The sequence below is a fragment of the Chionomys nivalis genome, chromosome 8, assembly GCF_950005125.1.
Source record: "Chionomys nivalis chromosome 8, mChiNiv1.1, whole genome shotgun sequence".
NCBI lineage: Eukaryota > Metazoa > Chordata > Mammalia > Rodentia > Cricetidae > Chionomys > Chionomys nivalis.
Genome location: NC_080093.1, coordinates 56,028,493 through 56,050,315, shown reverse-complemented (window position 1 = coordinate 56,050,315; position 21,823 = coordinate 56,028,493). Strand labels below are relative to the sequence as shown.

The 21,823-nt window shown below is 49.4% G+C and overlaps 2 protein-coding genes across 2 annotated transcripts; one reads left to right on the top strand and one right to left on the bottom strand.

The window, feature by feature from the left end:
* Positions 1–972: 972 nt before the first annotated feature.
* Lrrc56 (leucine rich repeat containing 56) lies at positions 973–17,629 on the top strand. Its single transcript, XM_057778891.1, has 11 exons — positions 973–1,149; positions 2,215–2,302; positions 3,672–3,732; positions 12,929–13,025; positions 13,103–13,303; positions 13,779–13,962; positions 14,424–14,585; positions 14,667–14,731; positions 14,924–15,060; positions 15,270–15,409; positions 17,035–17,629. Exons 1-11 carry the CDS (start codon positions 973–975, stop codon positions 17,361–17,363), a joined length of 1,641 nt encoding a protein of 546 aa, XP_057634874.1. The 3' UTR covers positions 17,364–17,629.
* Lmntd2 (lamin tail domain containing 2) lies at positions 17,583–21,693 on the bottom strand. Its single transcript, XM_057778890.1, has 13 exons — positions 21,506–21,693; positions 21,266–21,418; positions 20,833–20,920; positions 20,551–20,706; positions 20,201–20,263; positions 20,015–20,103; positions 19,402–19,673; positions 19,094–19,184; positions 18,789–18,978; positions 18,593–18,712; positions 18,317–18,513; positions 17,911–18,163; positions 17,583–17,834 (listed from the first exon to the last, which is right to left on the bottom strand). Exons 1-13 carry the CDS (start codon positions 21,691–21,693, stop codon positions 17,703–17,705), a joined length of 1,992 nt encoding a protein of 663 aa, XP_057634873.1. The 3' UTR covers positions 17,583–17,702.
* Between the last annotated feature and the right edge of the window lie 130 nt (positions 21,694–21,823).

Below are 21,823 nucleotides of genomic sequence, written 5' to 3'. Positions count from 1 at the left end.
TTACAGGAATTTGTGAACCACCCACTATGGATGCTAGGAATCAAACACAGGTCCTCTGTACGAGCAGTCAAATGCTCTTAACCACTGAGCTATCTTTCCAGCCCCAACTCACAGCCTTTGTGAAGCCCAAGATGGCAGAGACTGGAGCCAGTACTCATTGCATGGACACTGTGGGAAACAAATACAGAACCAAAGAAAGGAATAGAGAAATCACTCAGACAGTAAATTGCTTGCTTTGTAAGCATGAAGACTTGAGCTTGATCCTCAGAATTCACATATAAAATGTCAGGCATGATAAAGTGATCCAGTAATTCCAGCACTGGGGAGGCAAAGACAGGCAGGTGCCTGGAATTTGCTGGCAAGCCAGCTTGGCCTATTTGGTGAGCCACATGCCAGTGGGAGACTTTCTCTCTCTCAAAAAAAAAAAAAAAAAAAAAAAAAAAAAAAAAGCCAGACGGTGGTGGTGCACACCTTTAATCCTAGCACTTGGGAGGTAGAGAAAAGTGGATCTCTGTGAGTTTGAGGCCAGTCTGGTCTACAAGAGCTAGTTCTAGGACAGGCTCTAAAGCTGCAGAGAAACCCTGTCTCAAAAAACTAGGAAAAAACAAGGAGGATGGCACCTGAGGAATGGCACCCAAGGTGTCCTCTGGCCTTCACATGCACACACACATATGCTCACACACATTTACACATACAAATTATAAAACAGTTAAATACATCTGTCCCCCAACATATAGAAGGAAAGGGAGAGAAGTTATTAGCACAAGCAGAAAGTTTGAGCTGAAAGTAGGGGAGCAGACATGTGCTGTCCAGTTATCTAGACTGCTAAAGTGGCACAGGCCAGGCCATGTCAGGCTGGGTTGTGGGGCTATGTGAGAGTTGACCTAATGGCTTTGTGGGCCATTGATGTGAACTAGAGCCTTGTAAACTAGGAGATTTGGCTCTCTGCCTCTCCTAACAGGTTGGATGTGGATGGACCCAGCCTGGGATGGATCCCAGGGACCTCGGCCAGGCACAGCTAGTATCCGGGTACGGGAGCTGAGCTGGCAGGGCCTAACCAACCCCTGCCCACAAAACAAGAGACGGGGCAGCCATGGGGATATCCACAGGGAGCGGCGGGTGGAAGAGCACCTTTCCCCTTCTCGGCTGGTAAGTGATTGGGGCCTGAGGCTCCACCATGGGTCTGCATGAGATGGCATCCTGGCACCCTTTCTGCTGGTATCCAGCTTTCCCTCTGCTAGGTATCTCTTACCTTTCCACCAGTAGGGTCCCTGCCAGCAGCCCAAGTGACACAAGCATCCCCAGGCATTGAGATCACAGATGGCACTGTTGGGGCAGGATTCCGTAACCATTGGCTGAGGCCTGTGCTCAAGCAGACAAGAAGCCTCTTATTCATGAGCTAATGTTGCAACAGGGAGAACTAGGAAGTGGCATATTGGGATGCTGAAAGGGCAGTTGGTCATGGCGCATGGCTCCCCTCCCAAGGCTAGAGTTCCTCAGTCTCCTCTCAACCTGCCTGAGGTAGGATCTGTCCTTGGTATGCTGGCTATATTGGCATCAGGTAAAGACTATTCTCCCCATCCAGTGTGAGAGCTTATGAGTCCTGAGGTTTTGTAGAGTCCATCTGGACAACCCTGAAGCTCCCAGGATTTAGAGTTTGCTATCCACTCGTGGCTGACCACTATGAAGGAGAGAATCATGGTAGTTGGTATCACCAGGGACCTCCTCAGAATAACTGTTTAGCCTGCTAGGCCAGAGCCTGCATGTGTTCTCCCAAGGTGTCCCTTGATGCCGTAGCAGGTGTGGCCCACGATCCTGAGAGATCATGCTTACATTTCACATACAAAAAGGTCTTGCCCATCTACAAGAACAGATAGACCAGTAGGGCCCCACCCCTTGACTTCCAGCTTGAGTGTTTTTGTGTGTTCTCTGGTTCAGGTATGCTGGGTGCTGCTTACCAGGGTTCTGGGCTCCAACTGCATTGTTGAATCTATATGAAGGTCTCACCTGGAGACTGGCACCTCAAGGGCAGGCCCTTCCCTGATAGTCAATTACAACCTCTGCTCGTGTCATGCCCACCAGCCAAACTGTTATTGCAAGCCCAACCTGGATGAGGCAGGGGAACATTTGCCACCTGCTCCAGTAGGCACCTTTACAGAGTCCTCAGCCAAAAGCATGGAGAAAACCGGAAGTGACACCTGATGATTTCTGCAGCAGGCCCTGGCCCAGGTAGATGACCTCCAACTGGTGAGGGTGCTGGAGATGTGTGTGGACACCCGTAAGAACAGCCTGGGGAACTTCGGTGAGAGCCACCAGTCACACCCATGCCCCTGTGACTGTCACAACTAGACCTTTCCATGAGCCAACTGTATTTTCTGGTTGTAAATGAAAGCTAGCCAACACTCCGGACAGGATGTCCCTTTCCTTAAGAATGGACCGTAGAAATAAGACATATACTCGACTTAGAAGTTTTAGCCCAGGGTATGTATTCTGAAAGGACTTTCCAAGGACCACACCCAAACACCAATACCAATATGGACAAATAGCAAAGGTACTATGCTCCCATGCAAGGTGCTCCCAGAACTTATCTGGAATGGATTTGGATTATAGACACATTGCACAAATGTTATATTAATCCCTTATGTACTCTTCCTCCAGAATCCCCTCTGCAATTGCTACAACAGAAATCTTTCCATTCTCTCTCTTTCATCCTTGTGCACACTCACGCGTGAGCACGCACGCACACACACACACACACATTACCTCTGAGACACTTGTTTTTTAAATCTGAGCAACCATTCTTCTTGTTCACTAATGCTTCAGTGCCTGCTACTTCCTAGGGAGAACATTATCTTAAATACTTTCAGTGTAATTATCTATGTCAGAAAAGAACACTGACCGAGCACTCTCATCTACGTCACAGACCTTGTTCAAATTTCACCAACCATCCCAACAGGAAGGATTCTTGCTGTGCAGGATAGTTGTGCATTTTCTTTACTTTTCTCTGATTACCAGTAAAGTTAAACACCTCCAATCCCGGTTAGCTTGTTTTTCAATTTTGCATTTTAAGTGTTTGACAGCTCAGTGCAGTATCTCTGTGCACCTGTGAGATCAGGGGGCACCAGCTCTTTGTTGGGGCCTTCTAGGACATCCTATACACCTCTTTACATCATTCAGGGATTCTGTGTCTAGGGCCAGAGTCTTACCCTAAGAAGCTTTAAGAATGGGAGCCTGGAGCTTTAGGCTGTGCAGGACACTGGCAGGGCATTCCTGAGACTTGTTACCTAATGTTGCATGTTGAAAGACCTCCAAAGGGGTACTTCAGGTCCTGGGATCGATGAGGGGATGTGCTCTGGGTTCACCTTATCCATGCCAACTTTGCTCCCCTTCTTCGAGTCAGGTCCTTGCCAGTGTGTTCACCTTTCTACACCTGTTTTACATGTGCTAGGCTGCACCCGGGTGGAAGGACATGCAATTCCTACATGGCGAGGGGAGAGAAGGCTCAGAACATCTGGGCCAGTTCCTGCACAGGCCCCACAGAAACGGCCCCTGTATGAGCCAGAAAAGGCCATGTGCCTGTAAACAACCCCTCTTGGGGGTGTGGGGAGAGCTGCAAAGAGGTGGGCAGGATTGTTGGGGCTGGGCCAACCTCTCCTTCCTGTGGCCCACAGGAGTGCACCTCCCTAACCTGATCCAACTGAAGCTGAACCACAGCTGCCTGGGCTCCCTCAGGTGAGAGCCTGGTCTTGGGCAAGCAGGGGCTGGGCCTGGAACTCAGCTGCTGCAGGCTGCCCCTACTGTCAAGATTCTGCTCCACCCTGTCGACCCTTGGAGGGTGAAGGCTGCCATCAAATGGTTTTAGAGACATTTCTTCAGGTGTGGGCTCCGTGGAAGGGAGGGAGGGGAGACTCCAGGGTAGGATCCTTTCTGGGTGGGTCCCATGTGTCCCGCCTTCAAAGTATCTTAGGGTCTCTGGCTCCTATTTTGACACCCTGCAGTGAGGCATGTTCCCCTTCTCATCCTCAGGGGGAAGTACCTACCATATGAGAGTGATACAAAAAAGCCAAAGCCAGGGTTCTAGTCAAGGTGGTCATAACCAGGTGCTGTGGCTGATAAGCCAAGTGTATGCTTCAACCTTCAGCAAAGTGAGGGGTTTCTGGCAGATAGCCCAAACCAGTCTATATTTGGAGGCTCCGGAGCTCCCTTACCTCATATTGCAACCCAGGCATCAACTATACCCTAAGGGCCAGGAGCTGAAGGAAGTGGCTAGTGCCCCCAGGAAGAAGAGAAGGTAGGAGCTGCCTCCAAGCCGACCCTCCACTAGAAACCAGACCCAGCAGAACATGTATCCCCTGGTCGAGAAAGCTTGGTGTTCTCAGAGTTCTTAGGAACTAGCTTAGAAGATGGCATTCAAAATGCAAGGCCACCTTGTGATTCTGTCCCACTGGACTAGAAAGAACAAAGGTGGGGCTGGAGAGATGGTTCAGCAGTTAAGAGCATTGCCTGCTCTTCCAAAGGTCCTGAGTTCAATTCCCAACAACCACATGGTGGCTCACAATCATAAGTAATGATGTCTGGTGCCTTCCTCTGACCTGCAGGCATATACACAGACAGAATATTATATACATAATAAATTTTAAAAATTAAAAAAATAAAAAGAACAAAGGTAAGAGAATGGCAGACTGTATCTGGTGGTTTGAACAAAGGTGCTTGTGAAGATGCTGCTGCCTCAAACCTAGAAGTGTAAGGCAGAGAAATTATAGTTAAAATTTTAGAAAGAAGCTAGGGATGTAGTTCAGTTAGTAGAGCAAAGTCCTGGATTCAATTCACCGTAACACACACACACACACACACACACACACACACACACACACACTGTCTCCTTCTCTCTTTCTCTTACGTTTTTAACTATCTGAATTGGACTCGAAGTGTAGCATCCAGTTGTTCCCAGTTGATTTCCTTACATTGCTGGTTAACAAATAAAACACTAAACAGAATTCAGCAAAGCAATGAAGATGCATGCACAAATGCAGGCAAAGACAAGAGAGCTGATGCTTCAGCAGCAGCCATGGAGGAACAGATGTCAAGGAGTCACCTGGTCCTGAAGCCCAACAGCCCTTTCTGGGGATGATATGGGACATAAGTTCCCAGCTGTGCACCTGGAGTCACATGATGTTCTAGCAGATGGCTCTTCCCCCAGATTAACAGAGAAGTTTTCTAGGTCTGAGTAAACAAATTTTCTCAAAGAACAATAAAGGTATGTTTTTAAAAGGCAGCTAAAATAAAATAAAGGATGCTGGGAATGGTGGCACATATCTTTAATCCAGCACTCAGGAAGCTAAGGTAGTTTGATTTATGTAAATTCAAGGGCAGCATGGTCTACAAAGTGAATTCCAAGCCAGCCAGGGCTACACAGTGAAACCCTGCAAACAAACAAATAAATGATGGAAAATATGACCGAGAAGCAAAGATACTATAAAACTAAGAAATAATGAGACTGGGTATAGTGGTACAGGCCTGTGACCTCACACTAAGTCATCCTCAGCTCCATAGATAGTGAGTTCAAGGCCAATCTGGAATACATGAGAGCCTGTCTCAAAACAATGAAAACCTTAAGAAACAAAAAATAATCCCAGAGGTGGTGGTACATGCCTTTTAGTCCCAGCACTAGGGAGGCAGAGACAAGCAGATCTCTCTGAGTACCAGTCTGGTCTACAGAGTGAGTTCCAGGACAGGCTCCAAAGCTACATAGAGAAACCCTGTCTTGAAATACAAAAAGAAAAAAAAGAACATAAAATAGTACTTAAAACAAAATAATTCTACAGGAAATACAGTCAGATCACAAATGTTTTGAAAAGACCCTCAGCAGTTTGATTACAGCAATGAAAAACAGCAGAATTTTGAGTTCTTTCAGTTATCTAATCCTGCAGCTAGGCTAGTTGGTGTTTACCACCCTGTAGTGATTAAAAATGAACAAACATTTGTAACAGGAAACTGAATAACAACATCCCATAAACTGCTCTTGTAACATAGATGGCTGCAAAGATGAGCATTAAATATTAAGATCACAGGCAGTGCTGTAAGAGATGGGAAATAATTTCAATGTAGTTTGTCATTTCACCCGAAGCTGGGATAATTTAGCCCCTGAAAATAACCACCACCATGCACACAAATGTTCTGAATACATGGGCTGGAACTGCCACCAAATGAATGGCTTCATGCTAGCAGGGCTGGGACAAGCATCTTTTACTCAGTGCCACTTATATGTTCTGATACTCCACAGATAACAGGGTACTGTTAAAAATTATTTGGATGCATCCATTTCATACACTCCATTGCTCATCATTCTGTCCTTGCTAGAGATGCTGGATTTCGATTCCTGTACCATGTGCTAATTTAAGGATGTATTCTCTTTTCTTGTTGATTAGCAGGAATTATCTGGTGCATTTTCAACTTTGCAGTATGTCCTTTCAGCCTAGAGATGGCCACCTGTGCAGAGCCCTTTGTTTAGGAACTCTGATCATTAGCTAGTCTCTTACCTCAGTGCCATCTTACCTGTATAACTTGAGTCTGAGCTAGCTCTCCTCTGCTGCCCTTACTCCAGGCTGACCCTGACTGTCCTGAGCACTTCCTCATCCTTGCGCTTCAATCTTATAACCTGGTCATGCTAGTGGGCTTCGGACACTCGTGCATGCAAATCTTTTGTGGTTTTAAACCTGGAATTTAGAAAGATTTATGTACTAGTTTTGGCATACTTGTTAAGTTAAATACATCCATGAATATGGCCTCTTTCCATTAGTATATTTTGTGTATTTAAATGGAGTTTTCAAGTTTGCTTTCTGTAGTGTGCCAGTGAGCATGCTCACAAAAGACTATATCAGCTTATTTCATATCAGCCTAAACTAGAGAAATTATTCCATACTACTCTAGAGCAAAGCCCAGGGACACACCAGTGAGAAGACATCACCATCCCCAGCTTGCTGTGGTGACAAGAAGTCCTGGGGTGGGTTAGCTCAGTAGTCAGACTCACAGCAAAGGCACGGGATCATATAGGTGAAATAAGACCCTTTGTCACTTTGCCTGTGCTATCACGGGGCAGTTACTACAGCCTTCAGTAGAGGTGACTAGGAGAGTATAACCATTTTTCCTGGGGCCACTTCGTAGGAACATAAACACAGGAACACAAATGGGCTTCAGCAGTACATTTGCCTAGGTTGGGCTGGATGCAGGTAGGGCAGGATGTTCCTTCCCAGGCTAGGGGGAAAATCTGCCCAGTTTGATCACCGTCTGCATGTACTGATCATTCTTGTCTTGTAGAGCTATCATCAACCTCCAACTTCATCTTCCCATGGTACCCTTCTGGTATGTCCATTTTTTCCCCATTTCACTTATAGGGTCTACTCTGCTCCAGTATGACCTCATTCCAACTAACTAGAGCCACAGTGACCTTGTTTCCAAATACAGCCATGCTCTGTGGTTCCAGGGGCCAAGGCTTCAATTGTGACCTGGGGGGCACCTTCATCTACAGCAGGGGCTTTTTACCCAAAACAGTATAGGTGATATCCCCAGAACCCCTTTCCACACCGCTGGTAAGAACTGTATCTGTCACAGTCTCTTCTTCCCTAGTTATTATCCAGGAGATCCACCTGCCTCTGCCTCCCTGAGTGCTGAGGTTAAAGGCAAGCGCCACCACTGCCTGACTGACAGAACCTTTTTAAACAGCAGCAGTGAGAGCAGCCATCCTTAGCTTAATCCGGATTCTGACTAACGTGTGCCCAGTGTCTCTCACAAGGATGATATAACTGGCATTCCTCCTTTAGTATTGTTAATGCTGTCTTCCTCCTTCATGAGTTTTTTTGTTAGTGATGGTGGTGGGTTTTTGTTTGTTTTATTTTTGGGTTTTTGGTTTTTCCAGACAGGGTTTCTCTGTGTAGCCTTGTCAGTCCTGGAACTCACTCTGTAGACCAGGCTGACCTTGAACTCACAGAGATCTGCCAGCCTCTGCCTCCCAAATGCTAGAAATAAAAACGTGCATCACCACACCTAACCCCCCTTTTTAAAATTTTATGTGCATTGGTGTTTTGCCTGCATGTGTGTCTGTATGAGAATGTTGGAACCCCAGGAACTGGAGTTACAGACAGTTGTGAGCTGTCATGTGGGTGCTGGGAATTGAATTCGAGTCCCCTGGAAGAATAGCCAATGCTCTTAGCCACTGAGCCATCTCTACAGCCCTTACAACTGACCCCTTAATGAGTTTTAATGATAATCTTTGCATCCCAATGTCAACACTACTGGTGGATTGTTCTTTGTTGATTTTGCTTTGTTTTGTTTTGTTTTTTTCTGAGACAGGGTTTCTCCGTGTAGTACCTGGAACTTGCTCTGTAGACTAGGCTGGCCTTGAACTCAGAAATCTGCCTACCTCTGCCTCTCAAGTGCTGGGATTTAAAGGTATGTGCCACCACCACCCCATCTGGATCATATTTTTATTTTTTCATTATTATTTATGTGGATGGGTATTTTGCCTGTATGTATGTCTGTGTACCAGGTATATGTCTATGTCTGGTGCCTGAGTAGGGGCAGAAAGAGGTATTTGCATCCCCTGGAACTAGAGTCACAGACAGTTGTGAGCTGCCATGTGGGTGCTGGAACCCAGGTCCTCTGGAAGAATAGCCAGTGCTCTTAACTTCTGAGTGTTCTCTTGAGTCCTGTCCTCCAACTTTGATCCTCCTGCACCTGCCTAAACCTCCCAGATGTTGGGATCATAGGCATGTGCTACATCAGGCTAGCCTAGAATTCTGTGTAACCTAGGCTATACTTAGACTCATGGTGATCCTCTTGCCTCTGCCTCACAAGTGCTGCGATTAAAGGCTTGTGCCACCACTGCCACCAGTTTTATAACATACTTTAAAACTTGGCTCAAACTAAGAGAGTCCTACTTTCAAATCAGGTTTTTGTTGTTGTTGTTGGTGGTGGTGGTGATGGTAGTATGGTAGGGCTGGCGTGTCTGTGTCTGTGCACATACATGTGTAGGTGCTCTTGCCCATGTATACACATATGGAGGCCAGAGTCAGCTCTAGATGTCTTCATATATCACTATTCACATTATTTTTTGAGAATGGGTCTGTTATTAAACCCAGCAATTGCAGTTTCAACTAGGTAAGCTGGCCAGTGAACCCCTGCCTGCTTCCTCCTAGTGCTTAGACTATGGGTTCAGGCTGCTATACCTAGCTTAAGTGATTGCAGGGGATTCAGACTCAGTTCCTCACTCTTGCAGAGCAAGCACTTTACTCACTTTGCTACCGCCCAGTCCTTGAGCCAAGTTTTCTGTTCTGTAAGTGCCGACCTTGTTAAGACTTAAAGCTGTTAATGCATGCTTTCTTCATACTGGTTTTTTATCATCTTACATTGCTGCTATGGTCACCTTGATTGTCTTTTCAGATGCATTATAATTTCAATCTGTCTGTCTGTCTATCCTTCTATCACCTGTCTGTCTCTTTATCAGTCTTGCCAGTTAGAAATCAACTCTGGGTTGTTATCCTTCTCTAATTGTAGCAGATTCATCCTTATCTTGACCTCACTCTTCCTCCTTGGCTTCTGTTACTGTTCCTTCTCCTTAAGCTAAGTGCTTGTCACAGTTGTTCTAATTGTCCAGCTTTTTTCTTTTTCCAGACAGTCTCGAGTAACCCAGGCTGACCTAAAACTTGCTATAACCAAGCCTGGCCTAGAATTCCTTTTCTATTATTGTATTATTTGTTTGTTTGTTTATGTTTGTAGGTATTTTGCCTGCATGTATGTCAGTGCACCATGTGCATGCCTGGTTCCCTCAGAGGCCAAAAGAGGGCATCACATCCCCTGGGGCTGGTGTTTTAGATGGTCAGGAGTTGCCATGTAGATGTTGGGCATTGAACTGTCATCCACTGGAAGAGCAGCCAGTGGTCTTACACTGAGCTTTCTCTCCAGACTGTGGTCTTGAGTTCTTCGTCTTCCTGTCTCTGCTTCTGCTTCTCAAGTGCTGAGAATACAGGCGTGAGCCACAGTGCTTGACTTGGTTTTATTTTGGGGAGGGGGGCAGAGCTTTTAGAGACAGGGTTTCTCTGTGTAGCCCTGGCTCTCCTGTACCTCAATTTATAGATCAGGCTATCCTTGAACCCAGAGATCCACCTGTATCTGGCTCCTCAGTGTTCGGATTAAAAGTATAATCCACCACACCCAGCTCATTTTGTTTTAAATGACGCGGATCTCACTAGGGTGCCCAAGCTAGCCTTGAGCTGAGGTCATGATGTTGTCTCCTTCAGCTTCCTGAACTTCAATACAGGTATGACACCACACCAGATATGGAAGTTTGAATGTAATTGGCCCCCATAAGCCTACAGGGAGTGGCACTATTAGGAGGTGTGATTTTGTTGGAATAGGTATGCCTTGTTGGAGGAAGTGTGTCACTGTGTGGGTAGGCTTTGCAATCTCCTTTGCTTAAGCTATGCTCAGTGTTACACTCAGTCCACTTCCTGTTGCTTCTGATTAACTACCAAGACATCACCATGTCTGCGTGCTTGCTACCATGCTCCCCACCATGATGATAATGGACTGAACCTCTGAACTATAAGCGAACCACCCCAATTAAATGTTTTTCTTCATAAGAGTTGCCATGACCATAGTGCGTCTTTACAGCAATAGAAACCCAAACTAAGACACCAGGCTAGTCTAACTTTTTGATAAGTTCATTTAAAACTGTAGACATTTCTTTGTGTCTGTTGTAAGACTCTACGAATGGTATATGCTTTACTTTTTGCATTTTTCCTATTATTACAAAGTATGGCAAACTCTAATTATTTCCTAATACTTATTCCTCTACAACAAGAAGAATCTATTTTCAGCTGGATATATGGTCCACAAAAAGACATGGAAGTTGCCTGACTCCCTTGAAGCTCAGTCCAGTCATGTTAACTCTTCTGAGCTACAGGTTGCAAGAAGAAAGAAGTGGGCAAGCTCTGAAAAGGAATAGGCCAAAACAACAAAAAACGCTTCAGGGACAAGACAAAGTGAAGGCGACCCCTCAGAAAACCAATGTGACCTACCACAGACAGCAATGATGAAAACTAAAATTAACTGCCCATGACAGTTTGAGAGAGAGAGAGAGAGAGAGAGAGAGAGAGAGAGAGAGAGAGAGAGAGAGAGAGGGAGGGAGAGAGAGAGCGTGCAATGAAGAACACTTGATGCTCTCCCAAAGAACCTGAATTTGGATCCCAGCACTCAAGTCAGGGGGTTCACAACCATCTCTAACTCCAGCTCCAGAGTAGAGGTCTAAGCCTCTCTGGCCTTCCAGGATACCTTCACACACATGCCATACACTCTGATGCACGTACACATAAATGAGTAAACTTTGTTTTAATAGGATCACGAAGGAAGGACAGAACCAGTTCTAACAAGTTGTCGAGAGAGAGAGAGAGAGAGAGAGAGAGAGAGAGAGAGAGAGAGAGAGAGATTGCTAGTATGGTGGTACACACCTGTATTGAGAGGCTGAAACAGGATAACTGTCTCAAGTTCCAGGTCAGCCTAGACTACAGTGTTAGATCATCTCAAACACTCAGGCAGGCTGGAGGGCTGGAGAGATGACCTGCTCTTCAGAGGACCTAGATTCAGTTCCCAATACCCATGTCAGGTGACTTGTCACCATCTGTTACTCTAACCCCAGGGGATCTGATATCGTCTTCTGGCCTCCATGAGCACCTGCACAAATGTGCTATATATTCACACACACACACACACAAATTTTAAAAAGAAAGCATGGTGATTTAAGGCAACTGATAGGGTAAATGCTGAATGAATCTTTGCAACTGAAGGACAAAGACTAAAGAAAATATATAGCCTAGAGCAACAGCAGTAAACAAGCCCCAGGCAGGCAACATGGTAGATGAGTCCTTACCAAAAAGACTTAGGGCCATGGAAAAATAGCGGCAGTTGATGAAGCCTGAGGTCAGGTGGCAATTGTACTATGAGGCAAAGAGCAGTTCGGTGATACAAGAAGAGCATCACAGCAGGCGAGAGCAAGGACAGGTCTTCAAACACACTATCTGTGTACACTGCAGGGAAAAGAGGCCCCATGGGTACAATAAGCCAGACAGGGATGGACAGCAACAAGTAGCCCATAGGGCTGCGTCAAGGCATCAGGTTGAAGGCAGCTCCTCATGGTCAATCTGGTATGCCTCAGGCTGGCCCCTCACCCTTCCAACAAGGTGTGGGTGCTGAACAAGTGTTTGAGAAGGGGCCTCCACATGCCAGGGACCTCTGTGCCCACAAACATAGGCTCTCCAGGGACACACTTTAATCTTGCCTGGGATGCTAGAGCAGGGAGAAGAATAGGAATCTCTGGAGCACATCAGCTGGAAGCTATCACAAGCAAAGGCACAACCATCCCTGCACCTGAGGGCAGCCTAAGTGGGTGGTAGTTTGGCATTGGTTTTTGTTGGCTAAAGACAGAACCCTCAACCCCATGACAGCACCGATCACTCATAGTAGTTACTTATTGCTGCTTCTATGGCTAAATACCTGACAAGAAACAATGTAATGGGAGAGAGGTTTCTTTGGCTTATGGTTTATGGGTTACAGCATCATGGCAGGGAAGACATGACAGCAGGAGCAGCTCATATCTGTGGACGTGGAAGCTTGCTCACATCTGAGCAGATTAGAAAACAGAGAAAAGGGAGTGCTAGCAATCAGCTGGCTTTCTCCTTTTCCCTATTTTTTCTTCAGGTTCCCTGCCCATGAGGAGATGCCACCCACATTCAGGGCGGATCTTTCCTCCTCAGTTAAACCTTTCTGGAAATGCCTTCACAGACACATGTTCCAAATGTGTCTCCTAAGTGATTCTAAATCCAGTCAAGTTGACCCTGAAGATTAACCATCACACCACTCTGCCTGCCTTCTGCAGAGACCTGGGCACTTCTCTGGGCCACCTGCAGGTGCTGTGGCTGGCTCGCTGTGGCCTGACTGACTTGGATGGCATTGGTTCCTTCTTGGCACTGAAGGTAAGTCTGTAGCACTTGGGGACAAGGAAGAGAGATCAAGTCAGACCCCAGCTAAGACTCCCCCATGTGGTCCTCAGGAACTCTATGTCTCCTACAACAACATCTCAGACCTGAGCCCACTGTGCCTGCTCGAGCAACTGGAGGTGCTGGACCTTGAGGGCAACAATGTGGAAGACCTGGGGCAGATGCGGTACCTGCAGCTGTGTCCACGGCTGGCCACGCTCACACTGGAGGGCAATCTGGTGTGCTTGAAGCCAGACCCTGGCCCTTCCAACAAGGTATGGGTGCTGAACACCCAGTCAACATATATTTGGGATGGATACCTCTACCCAGAATGGGAACCTCTGGGCCCACACGCGCCTTTTAGCTTGTTCTCCTTAAGAGCTATCCCTTCTGCCACTGGAGGCCTAAACAGCCTAACTGTTTGGCATCAGGCATATGCAAGCTCTGTTGCAGCAGGTAAATCTACTTGCACCCCCACAAAGGCCACGCATGCTCCATGTGCACTATCCACCTCAATAACTGCTGCTTGATGTTGACCCATAATCAGTTCCACATATTAGAAGGCATCCCTGAACCCTGGCTATGGGCTTGGAGGGTGAAGGTACCCATAGGCTCCAGTAGGATGAGGCAGTATCTACCCTGTCTCCTCTGTCCTGCACCATAGCAGTCTGGAAGAGGGAGCCCCAGCAACCAGCTGGCCTGCAGGGCCCACCAGACCCAACCTGCTGTCCCCCTCCCTCTACCTTTTAGGCACCCCAGGACTACAATTATAGGGCAGAGGTAAAGAAGCTTATCCCCCAGCTCCACATCCTAGATGAGATACCCACCACATGCACCAACCTGCCTGCTTCCCAGAAGCTGAATCAGGACTGGCTGATGGTGAAGGAGGCCATCAAGGAAGGCAGCGTGCTTGACATTCTCCTCCCTCGGCTGGGTATGCCAAACACTTACTATGGACCTTGATACTATGCCCCAGTCTCCGACTCCAGAGGAGACCTCCTCTAGCCCTCCAGGAAGACAGGCTTCTACCGGTCCCCTAAGAGGACAGGCTTCACTCAACCCCAGAGCAGAAGACCTCCACTAGTTCCCCAGGCCTCGCAGAGATGGGTGGCTGTATTTTGTTCCCTTTCCCAGCCTTAGCTCCTCGTCTGCAGAACCACGCAGACTGAACCCAGGTCAGGATACTCCCATTACAGCACCAGCTGGCTTCCCCTTTCCTATGTGGAAGAAGAGGAGGGTATAAGCCTGAGGGTCTTTCAGGAAGGAAAAGGAACCCTCACAGGCCAGTCCCTAGGTCACACAGCTTCTTGAGTGACAGGGCTGTGTTCTGTGGTCTGAATTTGAAACATGCTGTCTATAATGAGCCCAGTAATCTCTGGATCTGACCCTGGACAGATTGTTCCCATGGAACCACTATACGGAAACTTGACCCAATCTTGCCTGTGCCTGAGACCCAACCATGGGCTCTATCTTTGCTGGTCCCTGAGGGCCCCTTGCCTGAAGGTCTGCTTTCTGAGAATCCAGCCACAGAAGACCATTCCAGCAGCCTCACCCATGGTAACTAAACCTATTTGGCCCAGAGCTGACATGGCAAGTACCTTGACCCCAAACCAGGCATAGCCACATCCTCTTCTTCAGGTGCTTGTCAAGTTCTCTGTGGGAACCCCACCAAAGGCCTGAGGGAGCGTAGACACCAGTACCAGGTATGCCTTCCCCACATATGACTACAGCTCTCCTTCCCAAAGTAGTCCATCACCTATTGCCCTCACCCCATGGTAGACCATTCCCCAGAGCTCCCCCATCATACATCAGTGTTCAGGACTACTGGCATGTCCATGCTCTGGCCCTCCCACTCCGGGGGTCAGGGTCCCCACAGCAGCCTTTTCCCTCCCTAGGAATGGGCACCCCTGGAGCAGCTGCCCTCACATAGGCCAGATCTGGCCACCCACCCCTCTATCCCAAGGCCTGACCCTACAGAAAGCTGTGACCTGGCCATGATTGGGCTCCGGGCCTGGAGGGAGCCTGGCCTGCGGTTGGTGTCCCTTACCCTGCCAACCCTACCACCTTTTGCCCTCTCTTGAGGGGGGAGGGATCTGGGCTGGAAGTTTCCTTTGCTGAGCAGCCATTGGTCTCCCATGGTGGTCAAAGGGGCCAAAGGCTAGAGATCCATCCCAGTGTGATGGCCATTTGTCACTGGGTCTGAGACAGACACGGTTGCAGCTCTGCCTTCTCCTGCCTCAGTCCTCTCCTCCACAGGCAGGTGGAGTTCCAGCAGGAAAGGCTTGCTCCAGCTCCAGCTCAGGACCCACAGAAGGCTCCTGAAGAACAGGAAGACCAGACTGGACCCAAGCTTTCCCTAACCCCTCCACGCCTGGCCTCAGGTACTACCTCAGTGCCTGAGAGTAACCTGACCCCCCATCTGGGAACGGCTGTCCCCACTTCAGACTAGGATAATATAGTCAGCCCCCTCCTTTGCCAGGTTCTGGGAGGGCAGACAGTCTTCTTCTTGGAGGAGTAGGGGTGGGTAGGTTTCACAACCTAGAAAAGGTCAATCCCAGCTCCTCCTCCATATCATGACACTTTGAGGGCACCTGGGCTAAAGGAGAGAGGAAAGCATTCCACAAAAGAAGGCTACAGGGCAAGTCCAGAGGCAAGCATCTGTTGGGAGCCTCTGGTCGCCAAAGATATCCAGAAGCAGACACCAATTCTCAGGAGAAACTGACAGGAATCCAGGGGTGGGAAAGTGATGAACAAAACCACTAGGAGAGCAAGGCAGAGAGGGTTAGAAACTTTCAGTGGCTTCAACCCAGGCAGGACTGACCTGTGCTGGCATAGGGGTGCAGAATTAAGCCAGGCAAACCCTTTCTAAGGGAGCCAGAGTGACTGCTGCTTCATTGGAAAGACCCTTACTTAAAAAGGCACACTGTGGGCAGGGACAGACATTGAGGGTATAAAGGTGGTCAGTGGCCATTTCTGAAGGACCACACAACCACACTTTTGCCTCTCTGTAGACTGGCTGGTACCTGGGGCAGTGGGTGGGAAGAGGACCCTGAGAGTGAAGCAGGATCAACAGCTGGCCCCCCAGTGAACAAGAATTGCACAGGTTAAAGGGCAGTAGAAAGGTGACCAGCAGAAGGGTTGACTGGAATGGTGTCTAGCCCTCTTGCTACAGATGTCAGGCCTAGAAGGCACTGGTGACCCTAGCCATCTACCTTATACTATTACAGAAGCTTAAGAACTAGCCTGAAGCCACCAGGGCCTCAGGGATGAACACACACTCAAGAATGGAGGTCAGATGACCCAGGGCCAGTGCCCAATCACTTTGTTTGCCTTAGAGCAGTGGTTCTCAACCTTCCTAATGCTGCAACCCTTTAATATGGTTCCTCATGTTGTGGTGACCCCCCCCCAACCATAAATTATCTTTGTTGCTACTTCATAACTGTAATTTTGCTACTGTTAGGAATCATAATGTAAATATCTGATATGCAGGATGCCTTATATGTAACCCCTGTGGGGATGGTGACCCTCAGATTGAGAACCACTGCTCTAGGGGCTGGAGAGATGGCTCAGTGGTTAAGAGCACTACCTGCTCTTCCAAAGGTCCTGAGTTCAATTCCCGGCAACCACATGGTGGCTCACAACCATCTGTAATGAGGTCTGGTGCCCTCTTCTGGCCTGCAGGCACATACACTGACAGAATATTGTATACATAATAAATAAATAAATAAATAAATAAATAAATAAATAAATAAATATTTAAAAAAAAAAGAGAGAACCACTGCTCTAGAGGCAGCCACAGGGCTGAAGCTGTATTTTCTCTGGAATGCAGATGAAGCAGAGCATCTGTTTCACTGTAGGCTCCACAGTGAAACAGAAAAGGACACTGAAACCCTCTCCACTTGGGGTTGCACTGCCCCTAGCCTGCCATCATCTCCAGGCTGCAGCTAACTCTTCCCTCACCTCGTCTGACAGGTCCTCTCTAACATGCTGTTTTCTTGTTTTCTAGGACTTTCCAGGACACCAGGCTTTCACCTGATCCCTTCTCCCCCAAAGTACCCAATGCCACCTGAGTCAGGCAGCAGCTCCTCGGTGAGATCTGCAGACCTGCCCTTTAGAGGGCGTAGGCTTAGAGTCCTAGGTAGCTTGGGGCCTAGCCTGGGCGAGGGGTCTGGCCTGGGTGAGAGGTTGGCTGCAGTGACTGCCCTGAGAGCACTGGACCACCGAGTCCAGGGATGCCCAGACCCAAAGCCAGCACTAGGTCCAGCAGCTTGCCCTCCAGGCCTCCACCGCCTCCATCACCTGAACCCTATCCCTCCAGCCCACTCTCTCCCTTAATGTAACCCTCCCTTGTTGAGATCTCTTGGCCTGGATGGGGCCAAGGTTGAATGGCTGGAGCTGGAACTGAGCTCTTTAGATGCCCCAGGACCCTGGGTCACCTATGTGGTCCAAGTTCTAAGCCTGCTTGTCCTAGTCCGCAAAAGGGCGTAGTCATTCTGGGTGGATTTGCAGGTTTCCCTATGTGCGACTGGTCCTTTCTCTTGAGACACCAAATACTCTGTAAAAGCCAAGTGAATCATTTTCGACTCTCAGGTGTGCAGAAATGTGCTTTACTTTGTAAGCAACGGTTGGTTCAATAAATTATGCAGCTGGCACTGCCTGCATGGCCTGGCTGCTCTACAACCGCCGACACAAGTCCTCAGTGATGGGAGGGTAGCAGAGGAAGCGGAACCCATATCTGCTCTCAGCTGTGCTCTGTACTGACAGGGCCACCATGGGGCAACTTAGGTCCACGCTTTTCCGGCATACCTGCAGAAAACACTGGGGCCTAAGAGCTGCACGGACTGGCAGAGCAGAGAACCCGGGGCCAAAGCATCACACTCACCTGGACCTTGCGCTCCTGCCGACACAGCGAGTCTTCGAGGCACACTCTCGAGGGACACTCTGGGATTGCAGGCAGGAGCTCCACTGTCTCAGCCTTCACACCTTCCTGCTGTGCGGGAACTTCCCCGGGGTGAAGAAGCTTGCGGGTGCTCAGGAGCGGCAAGATATCCCGGGTCTCGGTGGGGCGAAGCGATCCCGAAGTCCTCAGTCTGCTAGTGCCAGTGCGGAAGTGCCTTTGCTGGTGAACACCTGGCCTGGAGATGTGGGAGGGGCCTGAGAAGTATCCTAGTCAATTCAGGGCAAGTGTAATGCAAGATAGTATGGGCCAGGGTAGTAGTCCTGTCCAAGGCGACATCTAAGGAAATAGGGGCGGGTTTTGCGAGGCAGAAAAAGGGGTTTGCACCTACCCGGGCTTCTTACGCCTGGCCCCAGAGTCCCGCACCCTGCCCTTGTGTGGCGATGAAGGACGACACTGCTCTTCACCAGAGTCAGCATTGGGCTCAGACTCTGAGAGAGGGAAGCGGTCAATGGACCAGTCAGTGTTGTTGGTGAACATCTTCGAGCCCAAGGTCACGCAGGGTGCAGCTTGATGTTCACTGAGGACCTGCAGGGCCATCGTGTTACTTACTCTGACCCTGTGAGGCTGGCCCCTGGGCTGCTCCTAGGCTGGGACCAGCACTGACCTGGCCGTGGGGGTTGACTAGCACTGTCACACAACCTAGGCTGGACTGGAAGTGGAAGGGTTTCTGGCCCGAGGACACTGGCAGCTGCTTCTTGGTCCTGCTGGTTCCTTCGCCCCACACCTAGGAAAAGGCTGGGTGCTAAGTGAAGAACAGTGTAGACCGGGGCAAGGCAGTATTTGCTGGCAGCAGGGCTCACCGTGATGTGGTGCTGTGGGGCTAGCAGAATACCAGGTGGGAAGCGGTACATGCACACAGGGTAGTCCCTCACAAGCTGCTGCACTACAAAGCCGCCCAGGTCCACAGTCTCTGCCTGAGACTGATTGAGGATACGGATGAACTTCTCTCGGTGGCTGACCGCAGCGATCTTCAAGCAGCAACCAAGTGGGCTGGAGCCAGAAAGGGATGCTGAGCAGGGAATAGGGGCCCCATCCACCCACGAAGCCCACCCATCATGCAGCCTCCCTGCTTTTCCTGGTGTGCTCATGGTTGGGCAGCCCTCACTTCAACTGGGGCCTTGTGTGTTGGTGGTGAAGGTCTGCACAGGGCTCCAGAACAGTCTTGCTAAGCGAGGGTGAGCGGCTTTTATGAAGATCTGGAAAAAGAAGTCCTTTAGAGGAGGGAGAACACAGAGAGTTCAGTGGGGAGGTTCCCCAGGAGGCCAGACCAGCGGTCTGCATAATAGGGAAACCTCAGTCGGGTTCAGATCTGGGCAGAAGCAACTGGACCGTGGGGGGCTGAAGGACCTGAGAGGACTTTGGGCAGAGGCTATAAGTTGCTAAAGGGTGAAAGGGAGAAGCAGCCAACTCCACCTTCTGTGTGTCTGCTGAAGCTCCTAGTGCATTCCTGCGTCTGCTCAGAAGCTAAGTCTGTTCCCTGGGGTGGGTGGCCTGTCACCTTCTTTGCTCCAGAATGCAGAGCTATCTGGCAGCTGCTGGAGTCAGAGTCGGCACCCTCTGAGCTGCTGGTGTTTGCCAAAGGCAAGGTGCCCCACCCCAGGATCTTGCTAGGCTTCTCCACATGCTTGAAGGTACACTCGGAGTCCCAGGTATCCATTTCAGAGGACTGGTGGGGCTGAGGCAGCCTGGAACCATGATACGTTTACTGACTGCTTTGGCTCTTAAACCCAGGACCCATGCCCCCACCCTAGCCAGCCTCCCCAAGGCAATGGGCACCCTGGTTTGTGCTCCAGGAACTCAAGAGTCAGACCCAGCTTGTGGAAAATTAATAAAGTTAATGATGACCTTGGAGCTCCTCCCCTTGTCTTGAACCCATTCCACATATTACATATCAGAGCTGAGGCTTTGAAGGGGTTACATGACTTGTTTGGGAACACTTAAGGATACAATGGGAACTGGTCCACCTCTGTCAAGCCAAGTCCTCCCTTCCCCTGATCCCTGGGGACTCCCTGTCCAACGCAGTTACTTTTCATCTGTGTGGAAACTCATGTTGGAGAAGAGGTTGGGATATCGGCGGGCAATGCTGTTCCAATCTACATCCTCCAAACGGAATTCCTGGCAGGAAATAAGAGCTGTGCAGCTCCCCGACCTTTCAGGGCTTCAGGGGCCTTGTCATATACATGGAATGCCTCCTGTGGCAAACCTTGCTTACCTCCCTAGAAGTGGGACCCTCAACAGAGTCAGTAGGGTCCCTTAGGACCTCTGCAGTGACCACCTACAAGAAAGAACCATAGAGAAGCTGACAGGGAGCTTGAGGAAGGACACCCTTCCCCCACGGGTTCTCTCACTTTTGACCTTAACAGTACTTGGTGTATACTAGATGAGGAGGCTGCTGGTCATATGAATCCTCCTTATGGAAACAGCCCAAGGGAGACAAGGTTTCTCAAGCAGGCCAGGACCTAAAGAAGCATGCTGGCTGCCCAAGGATTTTTTGTTTTGTTTTGTTTTTTTGGAGGGAGTGCTGCCTGACAGGTATTGAGCCAGGGAGGGGCACAAACTCACCTCCACACTGCCAGTCTGAGACCGAATCACGCGTCCTACCCAAGAGGAACGAGCCAGCTGTAGAAGGCACGACTTCTGGAAGGTCTGCAGCTCAGCCTCCATCTGCTGTATTGTACGGCGGTTCTGCCGCAGTTTCTCCTCCAAGCGTTCTTTCTCCTGATTGAGAGTGCCTGCTAGTACTAGTGAGAGAGGCCTCCAGCAACCCCACCTTTCCAGCCAACCTCAGGTGGGTAGCTACTGCTTGCCAAGGCATTGCCCCCTTCCCTGACCCTACCCCCTCACCAGCTGGGCTTGTTCTTTCTGCGTTTTCAGCTCCAGCGTAAGCTTCTGGACCTGGTTCTGCAGGAATCTGTCTTGACTTTTGGAGTTCCTGGTAGGAGGAGCAATCTCAGTGCTTCTGGGGCAGGCCAGGATTCCAGAGAGTAGGTCAGCAATAAAGGACACCCCACAGCCACCAAACCCTGAAGGCACACATTATAGCAGGCCAGGGCAGAGTAAACCCTAGCAGGTCTGGGCAGAGGTCTACATGCTCAGGGGTAGGGTTACATTTTCCGCACAGGAACTTATTCAAAAGTATGGTGGAGTGTCAAGTCTTGCAAAGACTAAAGTCTGAAGTAGGCAGGTATAGGGCTCAGTGCTTGAGATTGGTGTCACACAGAAACTTGGAGCTACGACAGGATAGGGCATGGGTTAGGCTGAAGGTTTCACTACTGACCGCTCAGGGGGAATCCCTGCCACCTCCTGCAGGATGTGGTAGTATCGGGCATTCTGGCCATTCTGGACAGCCCACCGAAGTGCCCGGATCTCTAGTTCTCTCTGTTCCCATAACAGCCTCAGGGTACGTGGGTCCATGGTTTCAGGGGCTAACCTGCAATTCCAGCCCCTTGTGGTTTGATCAGGCCTGGCTCTTTGGCTGGCCCAACCCAGGAGGCTGCCCCATCCCCTGCCTCCTTACTGCTGCTTGATAGAGCAGCCCACTGGGGTAGGTGCGCAGTAGGGCTTACTGCTCCGGGAACATGAAGGAGCCTCTGTGTCCATAGGTGTACCGACTGCAGACTCTAAGTCACTGCCGTCTGGCTTTGCACCTGCTGGAGCTGGGGATACCTGCTCATCTTCAGACTCCTGGCAAGACTTAGGGGCCATGCTCGATGTTGGTCAGGAGCTGGGATGGAAGGAGGCAGGATGGGGTCTGCTGAGTCCCAGGTATGAGAACCACATGGGACTCTCTTTGTGTGTCAGTGAAGTCCAGAAAGCGCTTGCCAATTCCCTCTGA